The 15575-nt window shown below is 31.2% G+C and overlaps 3 protein-coding genes across 5 annotated transcripts; all 3 read right to left on the reverse strand.

The window, feature by feature from the left end:
* LOC103483597 (probable inorganic phosphate transporter 1-3) lies at positions 1-2805 on the reverse strand. 2 transcript variants are annotated; one of them, XM_008440308.2, is made up of 3 exons: positions 2771-2805; positions 1663-2248; positions 1-1255 (listed from the first exon to the last, which is right to left on the reverse strand). In XM_008440308.2, exons 2-3 carry the CDS (start codon positions 2219-2221, stop codon positions 222-224), a joined length of 1593 nt encoding a protein of 530 aa, XP_008438530.1. In that variant the 5' UTR covers positions 2222-2248; positions 2771-2805; the 3' UTR covers positions 1-221. The 2 variants fall into 2 exon arrangements, with proteins under 2 accessions (XP_008438530.1, XP_008438529.1); XM_008440307.2 differs by having other exon boundaries at positions 1663-2245; positions 2771-2797.
* Positions 2806-6686: 3881 nt separating this feature from the next.
* Positions 6687-9804, reverse strand: LOC103483598 (serine/threonine-protein phosphatase PP1 isozyme 3). Of its 2 annotated transcripts, none has more exons than XM_008440310.3 (5): positions 9277-9804; positions 8978-9162; positions 7360-7919; positions 7065-7283; positions 6687-6965 (listed from the first exon to the last, which is right to left on the reverse strand). In XM_008440310.3, the coding sequence occupies exons 2-5, from the start codon at positions 9150-9152 to the stop codon at positions 6942-6944; spliced, it is 978 nt and encodes a 325-aa protein (XP_008438532.1). In that variant the 5' UTR covers positions 9153-9162; positions 9277-9804; the 3' UTR covers positions 6687-6941. The 2 variants fall into 2 exon arrangements, with proteins under 2 accessions (XP_008438532.1, XP_008438533.1); XM_008440311.3 differs by having other exon boundaries at positions 8978-9165; positions 9277-9790.
* Positions 9805-14067: 4263 nt separating this feature from the next.
* LOC103483599 (ethylene-response factor C3) lies at positions 14068-15187 on the reverse strand. The gene has a single exon (XM_017043433.2). It carries the CDS (start codon positions 14971-14973, stop codon positions 14287-14289), a length of 687 nt encoding a protein of 228 aa, XP_016898922.1. The 5' UTR covers positions 14974-15187; the 3' UTR covers positions 14068-14286.
* Between the last annotated feature and the right edge of the window lie 388 nt (positions 15188-15575).

Consider the following 15575-nt stretch of genomic DNA (forward strand, 5'->3'; position numbering starts at 1 on the left):
GAATAAAAGTCATATATTCTAATTAATTAGTAAAAAAGTTACGTGAAAAAAAATAAAGAACAAGTATATAACACAAATTTGACCCAAATACACAAAATATAATAATCAAAAACCAAAATAATACCCCATGATGTATTCCCAATCCCCTTGCACATTATTCATCAATCTCACAAAATATCACAAAGAGTAGTTTTCATATCCAAACACAAACATATAATAAATCACACTTGTTGTTGGCCAACGGCTTCCACCTCCGGCCCTTCATTTTCACCGCTCAACTCCTCAAGCGATTTTCCTTTAGGTTCCGGCACCAACAAGGTAAGCACACTACCAAGGAAATTGATGCAACCAAGTGCAATGAGAGAGTTCTTAACACCAATACCCGGTGGATAGCCTGGGTCGGTTTTTGTACGGTCAGGATTTTGTGCTGCATACAAGAACCCGAAAGCACCAACAATTGCTCCAGCTTTGCCAGCGGCAGCGGAGATTCCGTGACACGTGGATCTTAGCCTAGCCGGGAATATTTCAGCCGGAACAATGAAAGTAGTAGAGTTAGGTCCAAAATTTGCGAAGAAAAATGTTAAAGAATACATGACCAGAAACCCAATTCGATTCTCTTTTAAAATCCAATGGTTGTAAGGGAAGGCAATGGCAAACATGAAAATAGTCATCATAATGAACCCAATTAATTGGATGGTGAATCTACCAATGATATCAATCAAAGCCACGGTGAACCAATAGCCCGGCACGGTCCCACAAAGAGCAATGAGCGTTTGCGCCCTAGCGATACGGAAGCACTCTTCAAGAGCACTCATGGTTTTAGCGGGAGGGAGCCAACCTATTGCAGTGAAAATGTCTTTTTGGAAAAGGTTTTGGCTATAAAACGCAATGTCTAATAAGAACCAAGTGCTTGTGGTTCCAATCAAGTGTAGGCCATGCCGTTTGAGGAATTGCCTTGAAAACAAGCCGAAGTTATTTTTGCTTGTATTTACTATTTTCTCTAACTTCTCTTCTTCTGCCTCAACCTCTACTTGTAACACTTTCGACATGTCCGCTGCAGCTTGTTTGGCGTTCTTTGCTACTAGAGCGGTGTAACGGGCCGTTTCGGGCATCTTCATACGCCAATAGTATGTCATTCCTGCAGGAATGGCACCAAACATTAAAACGATGCGCCATACGTAGTCTGCCTCCGGTACGGTTGATCCCACTGGGTCACTCTCATATGAAGGTGCTGAGAATCTATTGTTGAATGCAGCTGCAATCCCACATCAAAAGTTATTATTATAACATTACTATAAATCATTTAATTTGGAGTTAAAATTTTATTGTTTTTACCCGGACAAATTGTGTAAATTGCACAAACATGAATACAACCCATAAATACACAAAAAGATACTTAGATATTTGTTCGATCGTTGACATCCAAGTAATTTTTTTCCTTTTTACTAATGCTCAATTTTAAGATTGTTTATGAGTACACACAATTTATATTGATTGGCAATAATATTTTTCTTTATATTTATAAATATTTTGGTTCATTTTATTATATTTGAAAACTTATTATTATAATTATATATTAGATTTCTTTTAACTTTTTAAATATATATATATATATATACACTCTGTTTTTTTTTTTGAGTTTTGAAAGATCCACTTAAGTACCTGAAACAATCAGTGCGATGATTCCGCCAGCCAGAATTCCAAAACCTTGCATGGCAAAAACAGCAGCTATAAAAGCCCCTCGTGTTTTCTTGTTGGCATATTCAGACATGATTGTAGCTGAAAGTGGGTAATCGCCCCCAATCCCAAACCCAAGCCAGAATCGAAACAAACATAAAGTGGTCATTGTTGCTTTTGCCGAATGTCCAAAACTTAGCCCTGACCCAAATGAACATATCACCATCAGAATCAACGTTATACCATACACTTTCTTCCTCCCCATCTTGTCACCTAACCACCCAAAGAACAACTGCCCCGCCAATGTTCCACATAGCGCCACCCCACTCACTGCTGCCGAGACGTTTGGCGGAAGTGATCCCGGTCGAGTGGACCCCGGCGTGTAGTAGTATATCCGACCGAGCAACTTCGAGACCACCGCAATGCAGAAAAGATCATAGGCATCCGTGAAGAACCCCATTCCGGCTATGATGATGGCTGTGAAATGGTACCATTGGGTCTTTGCAACATCAAGTGCATTTAGAACTCCCAACCCTTGTGTCATTTTGTTGATTTCAAATATTCAATCCTGCTTTCGAAAAATACAAAACTTTTTTTGTCAACTAATTTATATAGTCTATTAGTTGTTCAATTACAACAGTTGTTGTTTTTAACTATCATAATCTATAATTAAATTAAAGTAGTATTATTTGAAATTCTTCATTCGTTGTCTTGTTTACTCTCCAATCTATCCAAACAAAAAATAATTTGCACAAAAAATAAATATAATTCTAACTAGACTAAAACAAACTATTATTAAACACATAGATTAAATTCTAATCGCTACAGTAATCAACTCAATATTTTAAATGTTCCTAATTAAACAACAATTTAAAAGATTAGTAAATAACTTTTTTTTTTTTTTTCTTTTGCCACTTCTAACGAAAAAATTTAGTAGCAATATGTTAAATTTTGCAAGGGAAAAATGAAAGAAATTAGTAAATTTTGAAAGTGTAAAGATGGAAAATAAGGTTAAAAAAGGAAAGATTTTTGAAAGTAAGAAAAAAGGAAAAGGAGAGATAAAGAACAACTATTATATTAAAGTAATACTTACCAAAGTTGGAGGGGAGGAAGAAATTTGGAAGGGAATGAGATGATTTTAGGGATAAGTTGTAGTTTAAATATTGTAGTGAGAATTTGAGTTGGGAGAATAAGTTTAGCATCTTTTTGGTATATCCCCCCAAGTACTTTCAATATTTTAATGTCTCTTCTCAATTAGGAATAAAATAGAAGAAAAGAAATAGTTGTAAAAAATTATTAATCAGATTTTAATTGGTATAATAAATATATTGCTAATTTTGGCTAATCAGTTTCTCTACAGATTGTTTGAGTTCCCACTCTTAATCTTAATTGCTATTCCCATCCAGTTGTCAATTTTGGTTTGTGCACTGCACGCCTTTACCAATTATTCAATTCTAATACCAAATTTACTTCTTTGCACAAAATTATTCTAATAACAATCCTCCATACATTAAACTTTAATCATATATCAATCAAGTCATCGTACACCAAGGACTTATTTGGATCTACATCTCTTTATTTCGGATCAAATTTTGCTTTTTGCTAGTGTTAATTAAATATTACTTGTGCACATGACTATTATTATCTGTTAGCACAACAAAAGTATGAAAATGAGAATCGAACATCTAATTGCTTCAAACGAGAGAGAATTTATGTTAATTATCATTAAACTATATGCTTAGTTTAGCCCTTTTGGTTATTGCTATTATCTAACGGTTGGTCTAAGAACAAGGAGTTATTATTTAGGGAGATTGTGACTCCGTTGACCTTATCCGACATGTGGTTCAAAATAATAAAGAAAGAAAAAGAATGAAAGTCAGCGGGTTGACATTTTTATGATATACATCATGTATACGGCTGTTCTACTACCTCACATTTCCACTATATCTAACTAAAAAATTTGGAGAATATTGTATGATAATAAAATATTTACTTTGTCATGTGAACCAGAACTTCATCTTAAAGAATCCCTCTTGCAAGGTAGAAATTAAACTAATTTATAATGTCAAAATATCCTTTTTATTTTCATAAATTTATTTAAGTTAACATTATATCACTATACCTCTCCCTACTTTAATTAATTTATATATATATATATAGCCCAACGTATATCTATTTATGTTCTTCTATTTTATTGTATTAAAAATCTTTTTTTTTTTTTAAGTTATTGGTGGAGATTTAAATATGAACATCAATTTTTAAAATAGTAATAAATGTCTTAATCGTATTGGTTTAGTTAAAGATACAAATGGTTTTGCGTTAAATTTAGACTTTTTTTTTCTAAATTATATTATCCTCTCTTCTTAACTATCTATGTTTTTGTTTTTAGGAAGAAAAAACATACGGTATGATTTTAAAATAACAATAAAATAAAATGTGAGGACGTAATTTAAATATTTTGGCCACTTTTGTGGATAAAATTATATGAAATATGTAGTTTAGAGATAAAAACTATAAGGTTATGTTTTGAAAAGAAACTAATAGTATCGGTTGACTTTCTAGAATTAATATATTTTCAATATTTAAATTAGAAAACATAAAGAAAAATATCAGAAAATGTAATTAGTAAATTTTATAAATAGATAGATTTAATCCAAATATATACCTGAAAATGGACTTTTATACCTCTAGTGTATATAAAATATAATTATTAAATTTGTTACTTTTCCAATTTTGAAAATACAGTAACATAAATCTTATTATTATAAAATTTGTTGCTATTCTTACGAACGCCCCGTAAAAGGAAAAAAAAACAAATTGAGACTATTTTTTAAAACAAAGTTTAAAACCAGAAACAAAAATATTTTGGAAAAAGAAATTGGGGGCTTGATCAATCAATCATGCATTTTGAATTTGTTTTTTTTTTTTTCAAATAATATATTTTTAAGAAAAGCTTCCCAAATAAATTTGTTTTCTTTCATTCTAAAGAATTGGATTTGGAGGGGTCTTTAATTTCTAATTTGTTAATGGAAAACATATATTTTAATTTTATTCAATTTTGCTTAAACTGATACTCTTCTTATTTTAAGTTTTGAAAAAGATAAAAAATAAAATAGAAAAAATATTTACGTTTCAAGAAAATGAATTTTTTTATTTATTATTTTTTCATAAAAGACTTTTAAAGACAAAAAGAAGAAAAAAAAATAGAGAGGATGTGACATTTATATAATGTCAATGAGATGGTACATTATATAAAAGGAAACTAAAATTAAAAAATCACAAAAGAAAAAGGAAATCCCCAAATTTAACGTCATGGTTAGTTGAATAGTGGAGAGAGGAGAAGAGTGGGGGTGTCATCGTAAGAATGTCAACTTTTCTATATCGACGGCTAATATGTTACACATCGTGCAATAATATCAAGCGACGTCCGATCATGGCAATATATTTTATTCGATGATTTTTATTTAGTTGTTTATTTTACTTTTATTATTATTATTATTTTGTAAACAAAACAGCAACATATTTTTGTTGTTATTATGATAATATTTATTTTAATTTTATTTTGATAAATAAGTTTTTTTTTTTTTTTTTACTTCATCACGTAGAAAGCAAGTTCTTTGTTTATACGATTTTAAAAATTTTAAATACAATATATAGGCCGAAAAGGGAAAGTCAAAAATTCTGCACCTAAAAAATAATCTAACGTAAACTAATTGAGCTTTTAATGTCAATATTTGTACACGCTATTTCAAATATTTCAATGTTAATTTTTATTTCTTTTTAAGTCATTGTTGTTATCTCTTTTGTTGACTTTTTTAGATTTCTTTTGGTAATATTTAATTAGAAAAATAATAAGTTTTTTTTTTTTTTAGAAAAAAACACTTTGCTTTTTATGCCAATTTGTCAACTAAGTAATTGTTCGACAATTTTGCTATACAAATTCAAGAGGCATTGAGAGTAAGATGTTGGTTATTTACCTTCCTAGATTATTGTAATTGGGTTTTACAATAATAGATTAGTTTAATTTGAGTTATAATAGCATAGGTAAACTATTTTAGTTTAGAAAAGAAATACTAAATTTTATAGCAAATAATTTAAAATTTTATGAAAATAAAATTACAAGTACCTTGAATTTTGGAATAGCACCGCAACTAATTGTAAACTACAAAAACAATATTTACAGTAGCAAGAGGATGGTTACTTCCCCCATCCTCCTGCTATTTTACTATTCGAGTTGTATTATGCATGTTAAAAATTCAGCTTAAATTATAAGTTTAGCCATAAACCTTCAAGTTTATCTCCTTTTTCTTGGCTCTTTCGAAATCGATACTGAAAGGGCATGTACAGGTTTGTGGGCACAGTTGAACAAGACTCGAATTCTGATATAGGAGGAGCATCAGAGTTTGGAAAAGGTAAAGTTGTTTAATATACCTACCACCTTTAATTTTATGTATAACAAGTTACTAAACTTTGTGTGTAATGAGTATTTAGACTTTTAATTTTAAGCCTATAAGATTTCTTATATATTCAATTTTTTTAGAAAAGAAATCAATGGTGAATTGGTATAGGACAGTTTAAATGTCTATTAGACACTTTTTTAAAATTACAAATTTATCTTAAACTTTTTATTCAGCTTATACGTGCAAAAAAGAGGGTGAATTGTGCCTAAAACAAATTTCATAGTTTTAATATTGTTAGCTATTTTGTATTTTAAAGGATAGATGTTTGAATCTATTTCCACACTCTTCGTCAAGAAATATAATAGTAATAAATCCATATTTGAAGTGGCAATTTTTTATCAATCAAATTTTAGCAGTGGTTAAACTTTCAAATAATGAACATTCTTAGTCATTTTCCATTTCAGTCATTTATTCAAAGCTATTCTTCACAACTCCCCTCATATTCGGGGATAACATGTTGGGTCAAGCCAACCCAAGAACTGTCGTAAGATCGGCAATTGGAACCATTAAGGCCCACTTGCAGTACTTGACTTCGAAAAATCATAAAGATAAAAAGACGAAAATATCATGTCTTTTTCTAATTATTTTGTTCTCAATAGATGCTTTAGTGAACCCACAAGTAAGAAAAGGGCAAAAAAGCATGAATTCTTGTCAAAATAACTACATACCATTTGTTACACTAAAATGGTGGAAAGCCTGTATCAGATGTCACATTTCAGTAAGAAGAAGCCACGGGAGATCAAAACTCATCCAAGGAGGTAAACCTCGGAACCAACCAAACAAACTTGAACAAGCTAAAAAGTTTCACCCGATTGAGCCAAGAAACGACTGCGAAGGGAAAATGGGAAAAGATTAGAGCTTTTTCAAACTTATTGACAAGTGAATCAACCTTCGTTTTAATCAGTTCCCATTAGATAATGAACTCACCTTTACTTTTTTTGTACCACCATATCGCCCCGACGAGATGCTGCCAAACCCAAACTTTGGCTTTTTTTCAGGTGGTTTTAGTATTTGGAAAGAGCACATTAAATTTGAATCCACATGCATCATTGCAGCTGCATTGTCAAACTCTCCACAATAGTTTGGAGCAGAAAACAAAGTTACAAGTTGTCTATTTGCAAAAAACTCGTACCCATCCTCCACGACCTGCGTATTGAAACAGAAGGCTTTCAGTGCAACTGTTTGCATTGCAGGCTATAAAGTTGAATAAGCATGTTCACACCTGGTGAGCTCTACAAATCAAATCAAGATCATGTTTTCGAAGAAACTCTGCTACTCGATCTGCACCAAAGGTGTATGAAACCCCTCGTTCATTCGGTCCCCAGCCACGTGTGTTTACACTTGGATCAGACCAAAGAAGATCACAGAGTAAACCTGATTCTGGAACATCGGCAGGGCGCTTTAAATTCCTAATCTGATCTAACCTGTCAAGGTGAGGAGATAACCCACCATGCATACACAGTATCTTTTCATCAACTAGAGCAGCCACAGGTAAACAGTTGAAACAGTCCGTGAATATTTTCCACAGTTTGACATTGAACCTACGTTTACATTCATCATAAAAACCATAAATACGGTTTACAGATGCACATTCGTGGTTTCCCCTCAAAAGGAAGAAGTTTTCAGGATACTTTATTTTATATGCAAGGAGGAGGCAGATCGTTTCTATGCTCTGCTTTCCTCGATCCACATAGTCCCCCAAGAACAAGTAGTTCGAATGAGGAGGAAATCCACCAAATTCGAGAAGTCTTAGAAGATCAGAAAACTGGCCATGGATATCCCCTGCATGGCATTGGAAACTAAATTTCAGTCATTTGTACACAATGAACGACTTGTTTCAACTAAATAATGAATCAGATAAAATTTACACTCATGTTTCCTCAATGGCACTAGAATGAATGGCAGGTTATGATTCAAGACAATTAACCACCGCCACCGGTATGTTCAATAATTACCACTCTTTCAAAGTGCAAACTATGCCAATGGGGTGAATTTTTTCTTATGGGCCGTTTGGCCCATTGGCTTCTTAAATTAGTAACTTGGTGTAGACAACTCAGCTCCGCTAATAAGTGTGGCAAATTTATTAACTTCATATTTCCATTTTTTTTATACTTTGAACGTTTACATATAAACTCTACTTTTCCGTCTACCTACAACTCTACACCCCAACTTCAGCATATTAACCTCATACTTATTGATTCAACTCAATGGGCCAAACCCCCCTCCCTAGCATTCAACATGCACGTGGGCATGGGAGAAGGAAGAAATGGGGAACATAACAGTTTAGATGGTTCACACTTGAATGTATATACTCAAAAATATATCGAATACTTGTATGCTAAGTGATACACCAACTCATTTTATTCCCATACAAACGTACAATTGCTCTATATGTATCAGCCCCAATTTCCCATTCTAGTCTTATGTGAGTCGGACCGTCTGTCTAGAATTTCAGTGATATAGTTTTCAATTTCAACAGTCAATCCTTCTCACTGTCTCCCCCCATGCGTGTTACATACTGAGTGACCCTGTCTTTTCATTTTATTCAAACAAGAAAAACCTTTCCCCCAATTCAACTTGAAGCAAGCCAACAAGTTGAGGTATAAATGGTAAAATAAAGCCACCCCAGCTTCTAAAAAACTTAGACCAATCCTTGAAACTTTGTAGGCCATTTGAAATTTGTTAGTGCGTAATGAGCATATTTGATTAGTTCTTCTCAAGTTTAGTATGCCAATATACACTTTTCAAACAGAGCAACCAAAAAACAATAGTAGCCATGAGCAGTATAATTCCAACAAGAAACCAAAGAAAATCAAAAGAGAAAGGGGAAAGGGAGAAACCGCAGATATAGATAGGTGCATCAATTTCCAAAAGATTAGGTTGCCTTAAGAAAATTTCTCTGGAAGCCATGCATAGTTGGGTAATTTCAGCCTCAGAAAGCAGCACCTGCTTCCCCGATCTGGTCCCGATTTCAACCAACCTATTAATTATTCTATTAAGGGTAGCAGATTCCATCTCAGAGTTCCTGCTTCAATCCAAATGAAAAAAGAAACAAAAAAAATCATTCAGATCAAACGAGACAACAGTAGTAAAAGGGAAAAAAAAAAAAAAAAAAGGCAGAATAAAGGCAGCAACGTACTTGGATCTTGAGGGGCTTGTTGATTTGAAAAACAAGAATGACTTGGAGAAAGAAAAAATGGGGAAGAAGAAATGGAAATGGGAGAGAAAGGGTGTTTGAAAATGAAGCAAAATGGAACATGAAGTGTAGATTTATATTTGTATTTGTGTTTGGCCATTAGATTGAGAACTCACTTGGTGAAATGGAAAAGAATGGTGGGAGATCAATTGAGGAAAAAAGAAGAATATATTCGAATTGAAGAATATTGAGTGGAATTGGGAGAAACCCCTAAAAGAAAAATCTGAAGAAGAAAGGGAAACGGGGAAGAGGCATTAAAGAAAGAAAGGTAAAGAAGAAGATTTCTAAAGTGAGGCTGTGAGAGGACCCCATAGAACTTCGTATGCACTCTTCGACCTTCCATGATCACCATGGTGGCGCGTTTCTGTTTTCACCACCCACCGCCGCTTACGGCCGCGGGTACTATTTCCGCGAAAATTGCAAAACCATAACCACCAAAGAAGTTTTTTTTCTCTTTAAATCAATTTGGAGGCTTTTCTTAAAACTTATTATTATTGAACCCTAAATTACGATATTATACAAATTTAGCTCATGATGAAGAACTATCTGGAACAATTCCAACCTTCAACTTTTGTTTCTCTCAATTTAAAATTTAAACTAATAGTTAATATTGATTTAAATTCTTAACGTTCTAAATTGATACAAATTGATTAAACATCTTAAATTCAAAATATCATGTCTTTGTTAAAATTTATTTTCAAATTCATAGTAACTAAACTCACTTTTACACTTAAAAAGATGAAGAAGTATAAAATGAGGCTATCATTTTCAACCATGACACCATGGGCCTAAACGTAGAATTGACATAGCTCGTTAGTCATTCTATTTTGTTAGGTTAATAATAAAATAGATAGCAATTATATTGAAAAACAATTAAGTATACAATAATGATAGAAGTCATTCCTGATATACTATATTGCAAATATTGGTCAAAATCGTGGATGATAGAAATATATTACGGATAAACTTGGTTATATTTAAATTTTTTTAAAATACCATATATTAAGGCTTATAATTTGTGGGCCCATTATAATTGCTATACTATTATAGGTTGGCCCATTTTCTTGTGGGCCTTGCTATGTAGGCCCAATCGTTCATTTCAAGTGGCTACTTTCCTCTTAAGATTGTAAACATCGTTATTCCAGATATTGTGAATTCTACCATTTAATTTGGATTTAATAAAATCTCTTTCAAAATCAATAATAACAATCACAAAAATAAGCACTCTATATTTCTCATTTTTTTTCAAAAAAAAATATATAATTAAAGATAACTTTATATATAACACTTTTAAAATTAATAATTAACTTTACAACAATATTTTTAAAAAATTATAAATATACCAAAATCCAAAACAATAGATTCTTGACTCTATCCTTGGTAGATTCATACTAGGATATAGTATAATTTTTAGAATTGAATATGAAATTTATTATTATCGTAAATTTTTGTCTCGTATTATGTTATTTCGTTAGTATCTTTATTTAGTCTAGTAAGCGTACCTTAAACATCTTAACTAAATTCATATTTGTTAATATCTTAGCTTAGATTGCTACATTTTCAATTATCCTTCGTGGCCACAAATTTTTAATTTGTATTTTCTCGAACTATGTATTTAAAAAATATCATAACACCTCCCTCTTTAAAGACCTATACAAAACTATTAGTACTAAACTTCTATATTTAACTCCAATTCTTTTAAAGTGCAAAAAATAATGAAATAAAATATCTAATATCTTTGTTTTGGGGGATTAAAATGAAATTGGAAAAAAAAAGAAAAGATTACGTTATGAATGAAAATCCACCTATATAATAACAGCATAATTATATAATAAGATAGTTACAGAGTAATTACTAACAAAAGAAAAAGAAAATTATCGCATATGGATAGTATAATATGATCTTAATTGCAAGTATGTTTCAATTAATAACTAGTTGTTATATATATATATATTGTTATTTAGTACCTTATTATATTGTTAGTGTTGTTATTATTATTATTATAGTTACAAGTAGTTGTGTTTGAATTTTGACCAAGACTTTGACCTTGAATAGTCAATAACCACGTGATTCAATTGGAAGGTTCCTATTTTTCCGGATCAGACAAAACCTAATCCCTTCTTCGGTTTAATGTTTTGTTGTTCTTTTTAAGTAAAACAAATTTGTGCACTTACTTAATCTATATTCACAAGAGTTAACGTATTCAAACTTTCTTCATAACTATGCCTATCTTTTTTCTCTCTTTTTTACCTTTCAAAATAAATCTTATTCAAATTATTGCTAAATTGTTAGTTTATTGGTAATAAATAGTTTAGTTGTTAAGAAAAATAGTCACTTTAGGGTTGTATTTAGATGCTTTTGAATTCAAATCAAATATAAAACTTTTTTTTAGAGTATTCTACGTACCAACTTTTAGGTTAGACATTTTGTTCGATCTTTTACGTAGTATAATAATTTGTCTCACATAAGTTAAATTGGAAAATGAGTATGGACTTCAAACTCGTAAAATAAGCTCATGTCTCTAATTTTAGGTCGTTCCAATTAGTTATACTTTAAGTTTAGTGTACTAACTCTATTTAAATTATTTTAGAGTTTAAAACGATACAACTTTATAGTTTAAAGTGTAAATTGATGTCTGCTCAAACATTAATAGATAATATATAACTCAACGTTTTAATTTGGAGGTTGAAAAAGTATTTATTAGTTTAATTCCAAAAACTAAAAATAAAAATAGTAACTTCAAATTTTAAAACTTAACTTGAAAGTACTTTTCAGAAGTTGACAACAAGACTTGAAAGAAAAACAATAGTCGAAAATCTTTGTTTAAAAAAGAAAAAATAAAGTAAAGATCGTATAAATAAATTGTTTTTTCTAATTATCAATTACTTTTGAGATAAAATTTGGTATTATCTAATATGGTATTAACTATAAAATTTAAACATATATTCATTTTAATTAAAAAGAAAAATCAAACCACCTTACACTCACTTGGAAGATATAATCATGAAAACATATTATACGATGCCTTTGATCATAACTACATGCTCTACGATATTAATAAGAACACAAAACCAGTACTATATACCATTAAACAAAAATCCATCATCCGAAAAAAGTATTACAACTATTTATTTTTGTGTTTTTCTTTTTAATTTGCAATTGCAATAGCACAATTTCAAAAAAAGAAAAAAAAAATATATATATATATATATATATATATATATATATCATTTTTTGAGGAGTGAGAATTTGAGATATTTCTGCAAAGAAAAATTATCATTCACAATTTCCATTGTCCTTGTTACACATGGCCTTCAATTTCCCCATCTTTGAAATTACTTTTTGTCTCACCAATATAGTATATTATTAATATTTTCTAATTAAACTAATAAAAAAGTATGTATATATATATATATATATATATATATATATATATATATATATATTAGAAACTAAATGAATCAAAGATAAAAAGAAAAAGGCAAAAAAGAGGAAGACAATCTTGATTCTGCTTTGTAGTTGTAGAAAGGTTATGGGAAGGCAGTCAACAAATCAGAAATATCACGCAATATCATGATCATATTCTAAATTATATATATTAAACGTGACAATTATTATCTCTTTTCCTTATCTCTATGTTTTTATATATATGTGTATATAAAAAAGTCATTAGAAAGTAGATATAAGCTTAGACCGAATTGAAATATTGAAGCAAGCTGGAACCTTCCTTAACCCTTGAATTCATACCCTAATTTGCTTCCTCATAGTACCTTATTATTATTATTATTATTATTATTATTATTATTATTATTATTATTTTTCTACCCCAAGTGGAGCTCTCCCACTCCTACACATTACCCTTCTTCTCTCCCCCCTTCACTTTCAATCAAATCATTTTCTATCCAACCAACCTTAAATTATTTTTTTAAGCATTCCCTTCAAAATAATACAATTCAAATAAAGTGTCTATATACTAAATATCTTCATCAATTAATTAATTAACTTATGTGTACCTTCGATTTAGAATTATGGAATTGAAGTGAGAAAAATCACATATAAGCATAGTTATTAGCTTAATTCAAGAGTGGAAAGGGAATTTTTTCTTGTTTTAGCATGATTTTTTTTTTCTATTATTGGAATTGATTTTGAATTTTGAATAAAAAGGTGGGGTCATGTTAGAATACATATAGGTATACATTACACTCAAATGATAAATAATGAATTAATATATATGTTGAACCATGCAATCTAGAATTTTTGATGTGCATAAAATAGAAAACAATCATACATCTATTAACATAAGCTAAGGCTTACAAGGTGTTACATATACATTTAAAAAATATTCAATAAAATAACAATATGAGACGGTTCTAAAACTATGAATAAAAGTTCTCAAGATTGATTGATTGGTTCTTACCGTTTTTACAGTTAATAAAGTTACTATGGTGACTCACTTTTCTTAAATCATGAATTTTCTTTGGAAAAAGAATATAAGAAAAATGTTCAAAAAAAAAAAAAGGTTTTGTAAAGAAAATAATTATTGAAGAGTCAATTTTATAGTACACACGTGTGACCCACATAAGAGAAAAGTTTACATTATTCCTTGTCCAACATTCGTTTAATAATTGTATATTAAAAATAAAGGAACAAGATATTTGAAGAATTGAGCCTATCCAGAACTACATGGATTACTCAACTTTTTTTTTTTTCCCTTACTTACTTCACAATAAGACTAAGAAAAAAAAAAAAAGATTATGAATATGATCAAAATTTTTAAACAATATGATCATTTTCTCTAAGCTTTTACAACTTGAAGCTTCATCTTTCTTCTTGTTTGGTGAAAACAGAGAGGAAGGGGACAACAAAAACAAATATTAACAGAGAATTAAGAGATCCCCAAATGAGATGAAATAAAAAAGAGAAAAAATAATAATAATAATAATAATTTTGATTTTAGAAAGAACAAGAAGGGTTATCACTTTGAGAAGATCCCAAAAGTTCTTCCAAATACTCTGCCCCTAAATCTTCCAAAACCACCACATTTTGAATCCTCACATCCCTCTCTTTGCTCTTTTTACTTATGGCTTTCCTTCTAATTGAGTGTTTTCTTTTTAACGCCACCACCGGAGAGCCACCGTCTTCGGCTAAACTATTACCGCTGCCGCCACTGCCGCCGTTCATCTCTTTGAGAGACTCTCTAACTCTGTCGACAGGAAAATTGAGAATTGCGGCAGCACCCCTCATCGAAAAGGCAGCTTGATCGTAAGCCAAAGCGGCGGCTTCGGCACTATCGAAAGTTCCCAACCATACCCTTATACCATGTCTAGTGGAATCTCTAATCTCCGCCGCAAATTTCCCCCATGGACGGCGGCGAACTCCTCTATAAGCCCTCTCTTTCTTTGGGCTTTCTTCTCCGATGGAATCGACTTCCTCTTCCTTCACTTGCACGGTTCCGATACTGGTATCGGAGGATTCGTATGTCCCCTCGGAGATTAGGCCATAAAGAAGCATTTCCTCTGAGTCATTTTCATTGAAAGGGAGAAAATTGTGATCCAAATTGGTGAAGGAGGATTCGGGTGAACCGAAGGATGATTCGGATGAGAAATCGGAAACCGGGGAGAAGAATACAGAGTAATCCATGGATTGAAATTTGATTGAGAATTTAGAAAATTGAAAAGAAGAGGAGGAGGAAGGTGGTGTCTCTGTTTTGGCAGTCGTTTAGAGGAGGAAATTTTGAGCCCACAATGAGTGGTATATATACGGAATATTGAAGTAAAAAAAAAAAAAGAAAAGGAATATAAAAATAAGAGAAATGGATAAGGGTAAAAAGGGAAAAGGAGTGTGGTTTTGAGGGGTAAAAGAGTATTTCACAGTGTGCAAAAAATGGTTTCATATTTAATTGATTTATAATGTTTTCGTCGTTGGGTAAAGGAGCAGATTAAATGAACACATGCGTGAATTCGGGACATAGCCGCCGTATGGGATGGAGGGTAATTTTGCTGACCTCAGCTCATCATCCCCCTCATTTTGTCGGATTGTACGATTGACTAATCTAATTTACTCCTCTCTTAAACACGTGTCCCTCACGTGACGCTTTGTTAAACCTTTTTGTCTTTTCTCTTGGATGTCTATGATTGGTGCTTATTAGTGTTGAGAGTTTTTGATACGCTTATTAGTATTCCCTTTCTGTTTGAAAACGGTTTCGGTTTTCTTTTCTAAATCAAATAATTTTATATCCTCCT

Source organism: Cucumis melo, chromosome 6 (assembly GCF_025177605.1).
Source record: "Cucumis melo cultivar AY chromosome 6, USDA_Cmelo_AY_1.0, whole genome shotgun sequence".
Taxonomy (NCBI): Eukaryota; Viridiplantae; Streptophyta; class Magnoliopsida; order Cucurbitales; family Cucurbitaceae; genus Cucumis; species Cucumis melo.

Excerpts from the sequence above, each read along its gene's own strand:
- LOC103483597 (XM_008440308.2), bottom strand. The coding sequence starts at position 2,221 with ATGACACAAGGGTTGGGAGTTCTAAATGCACTTGATGTTGCAAAGACC. Across the intron at positions 1,256-1,662 it reads CATCGCACTGATTGTTTCAG|CTGCATTCAACAATAGATTC; the intron begins GTACTTAAGTGG and ends GTGGGATTGCAG.
- LOC103483598 (XM_008440310.3), bottom strand. The coding sequence starts at position 9,152 with ATGGAATCTGCTACCCTTAATAGAATAATTAATAGGTTGGTTGAAATC. Across the intron at positions 7,284-7,359 it reads TGATTTGTAGAGCTCACCAG|GTCGTGGAGGATGGGTACGA; the intron begins GTGTGAACATGC and ends TTCAATACGCAG. Across the intron at positions 6,966-7,064 it reads GTGGTACAAAAAAAGTAAAG|TCGTTTCTTGGCTCAATCGG; the intron begins GTGAGTTCATTA and ends TTCCCTTCGCAG.
- LOC103483599 (XM_017043433.2), bottom strand. The coding sequence starts at position 14,973 with ATGGATTACTCTGTATTCTTCTCCCCGGTTTCCGATTTCTCATCCGAA.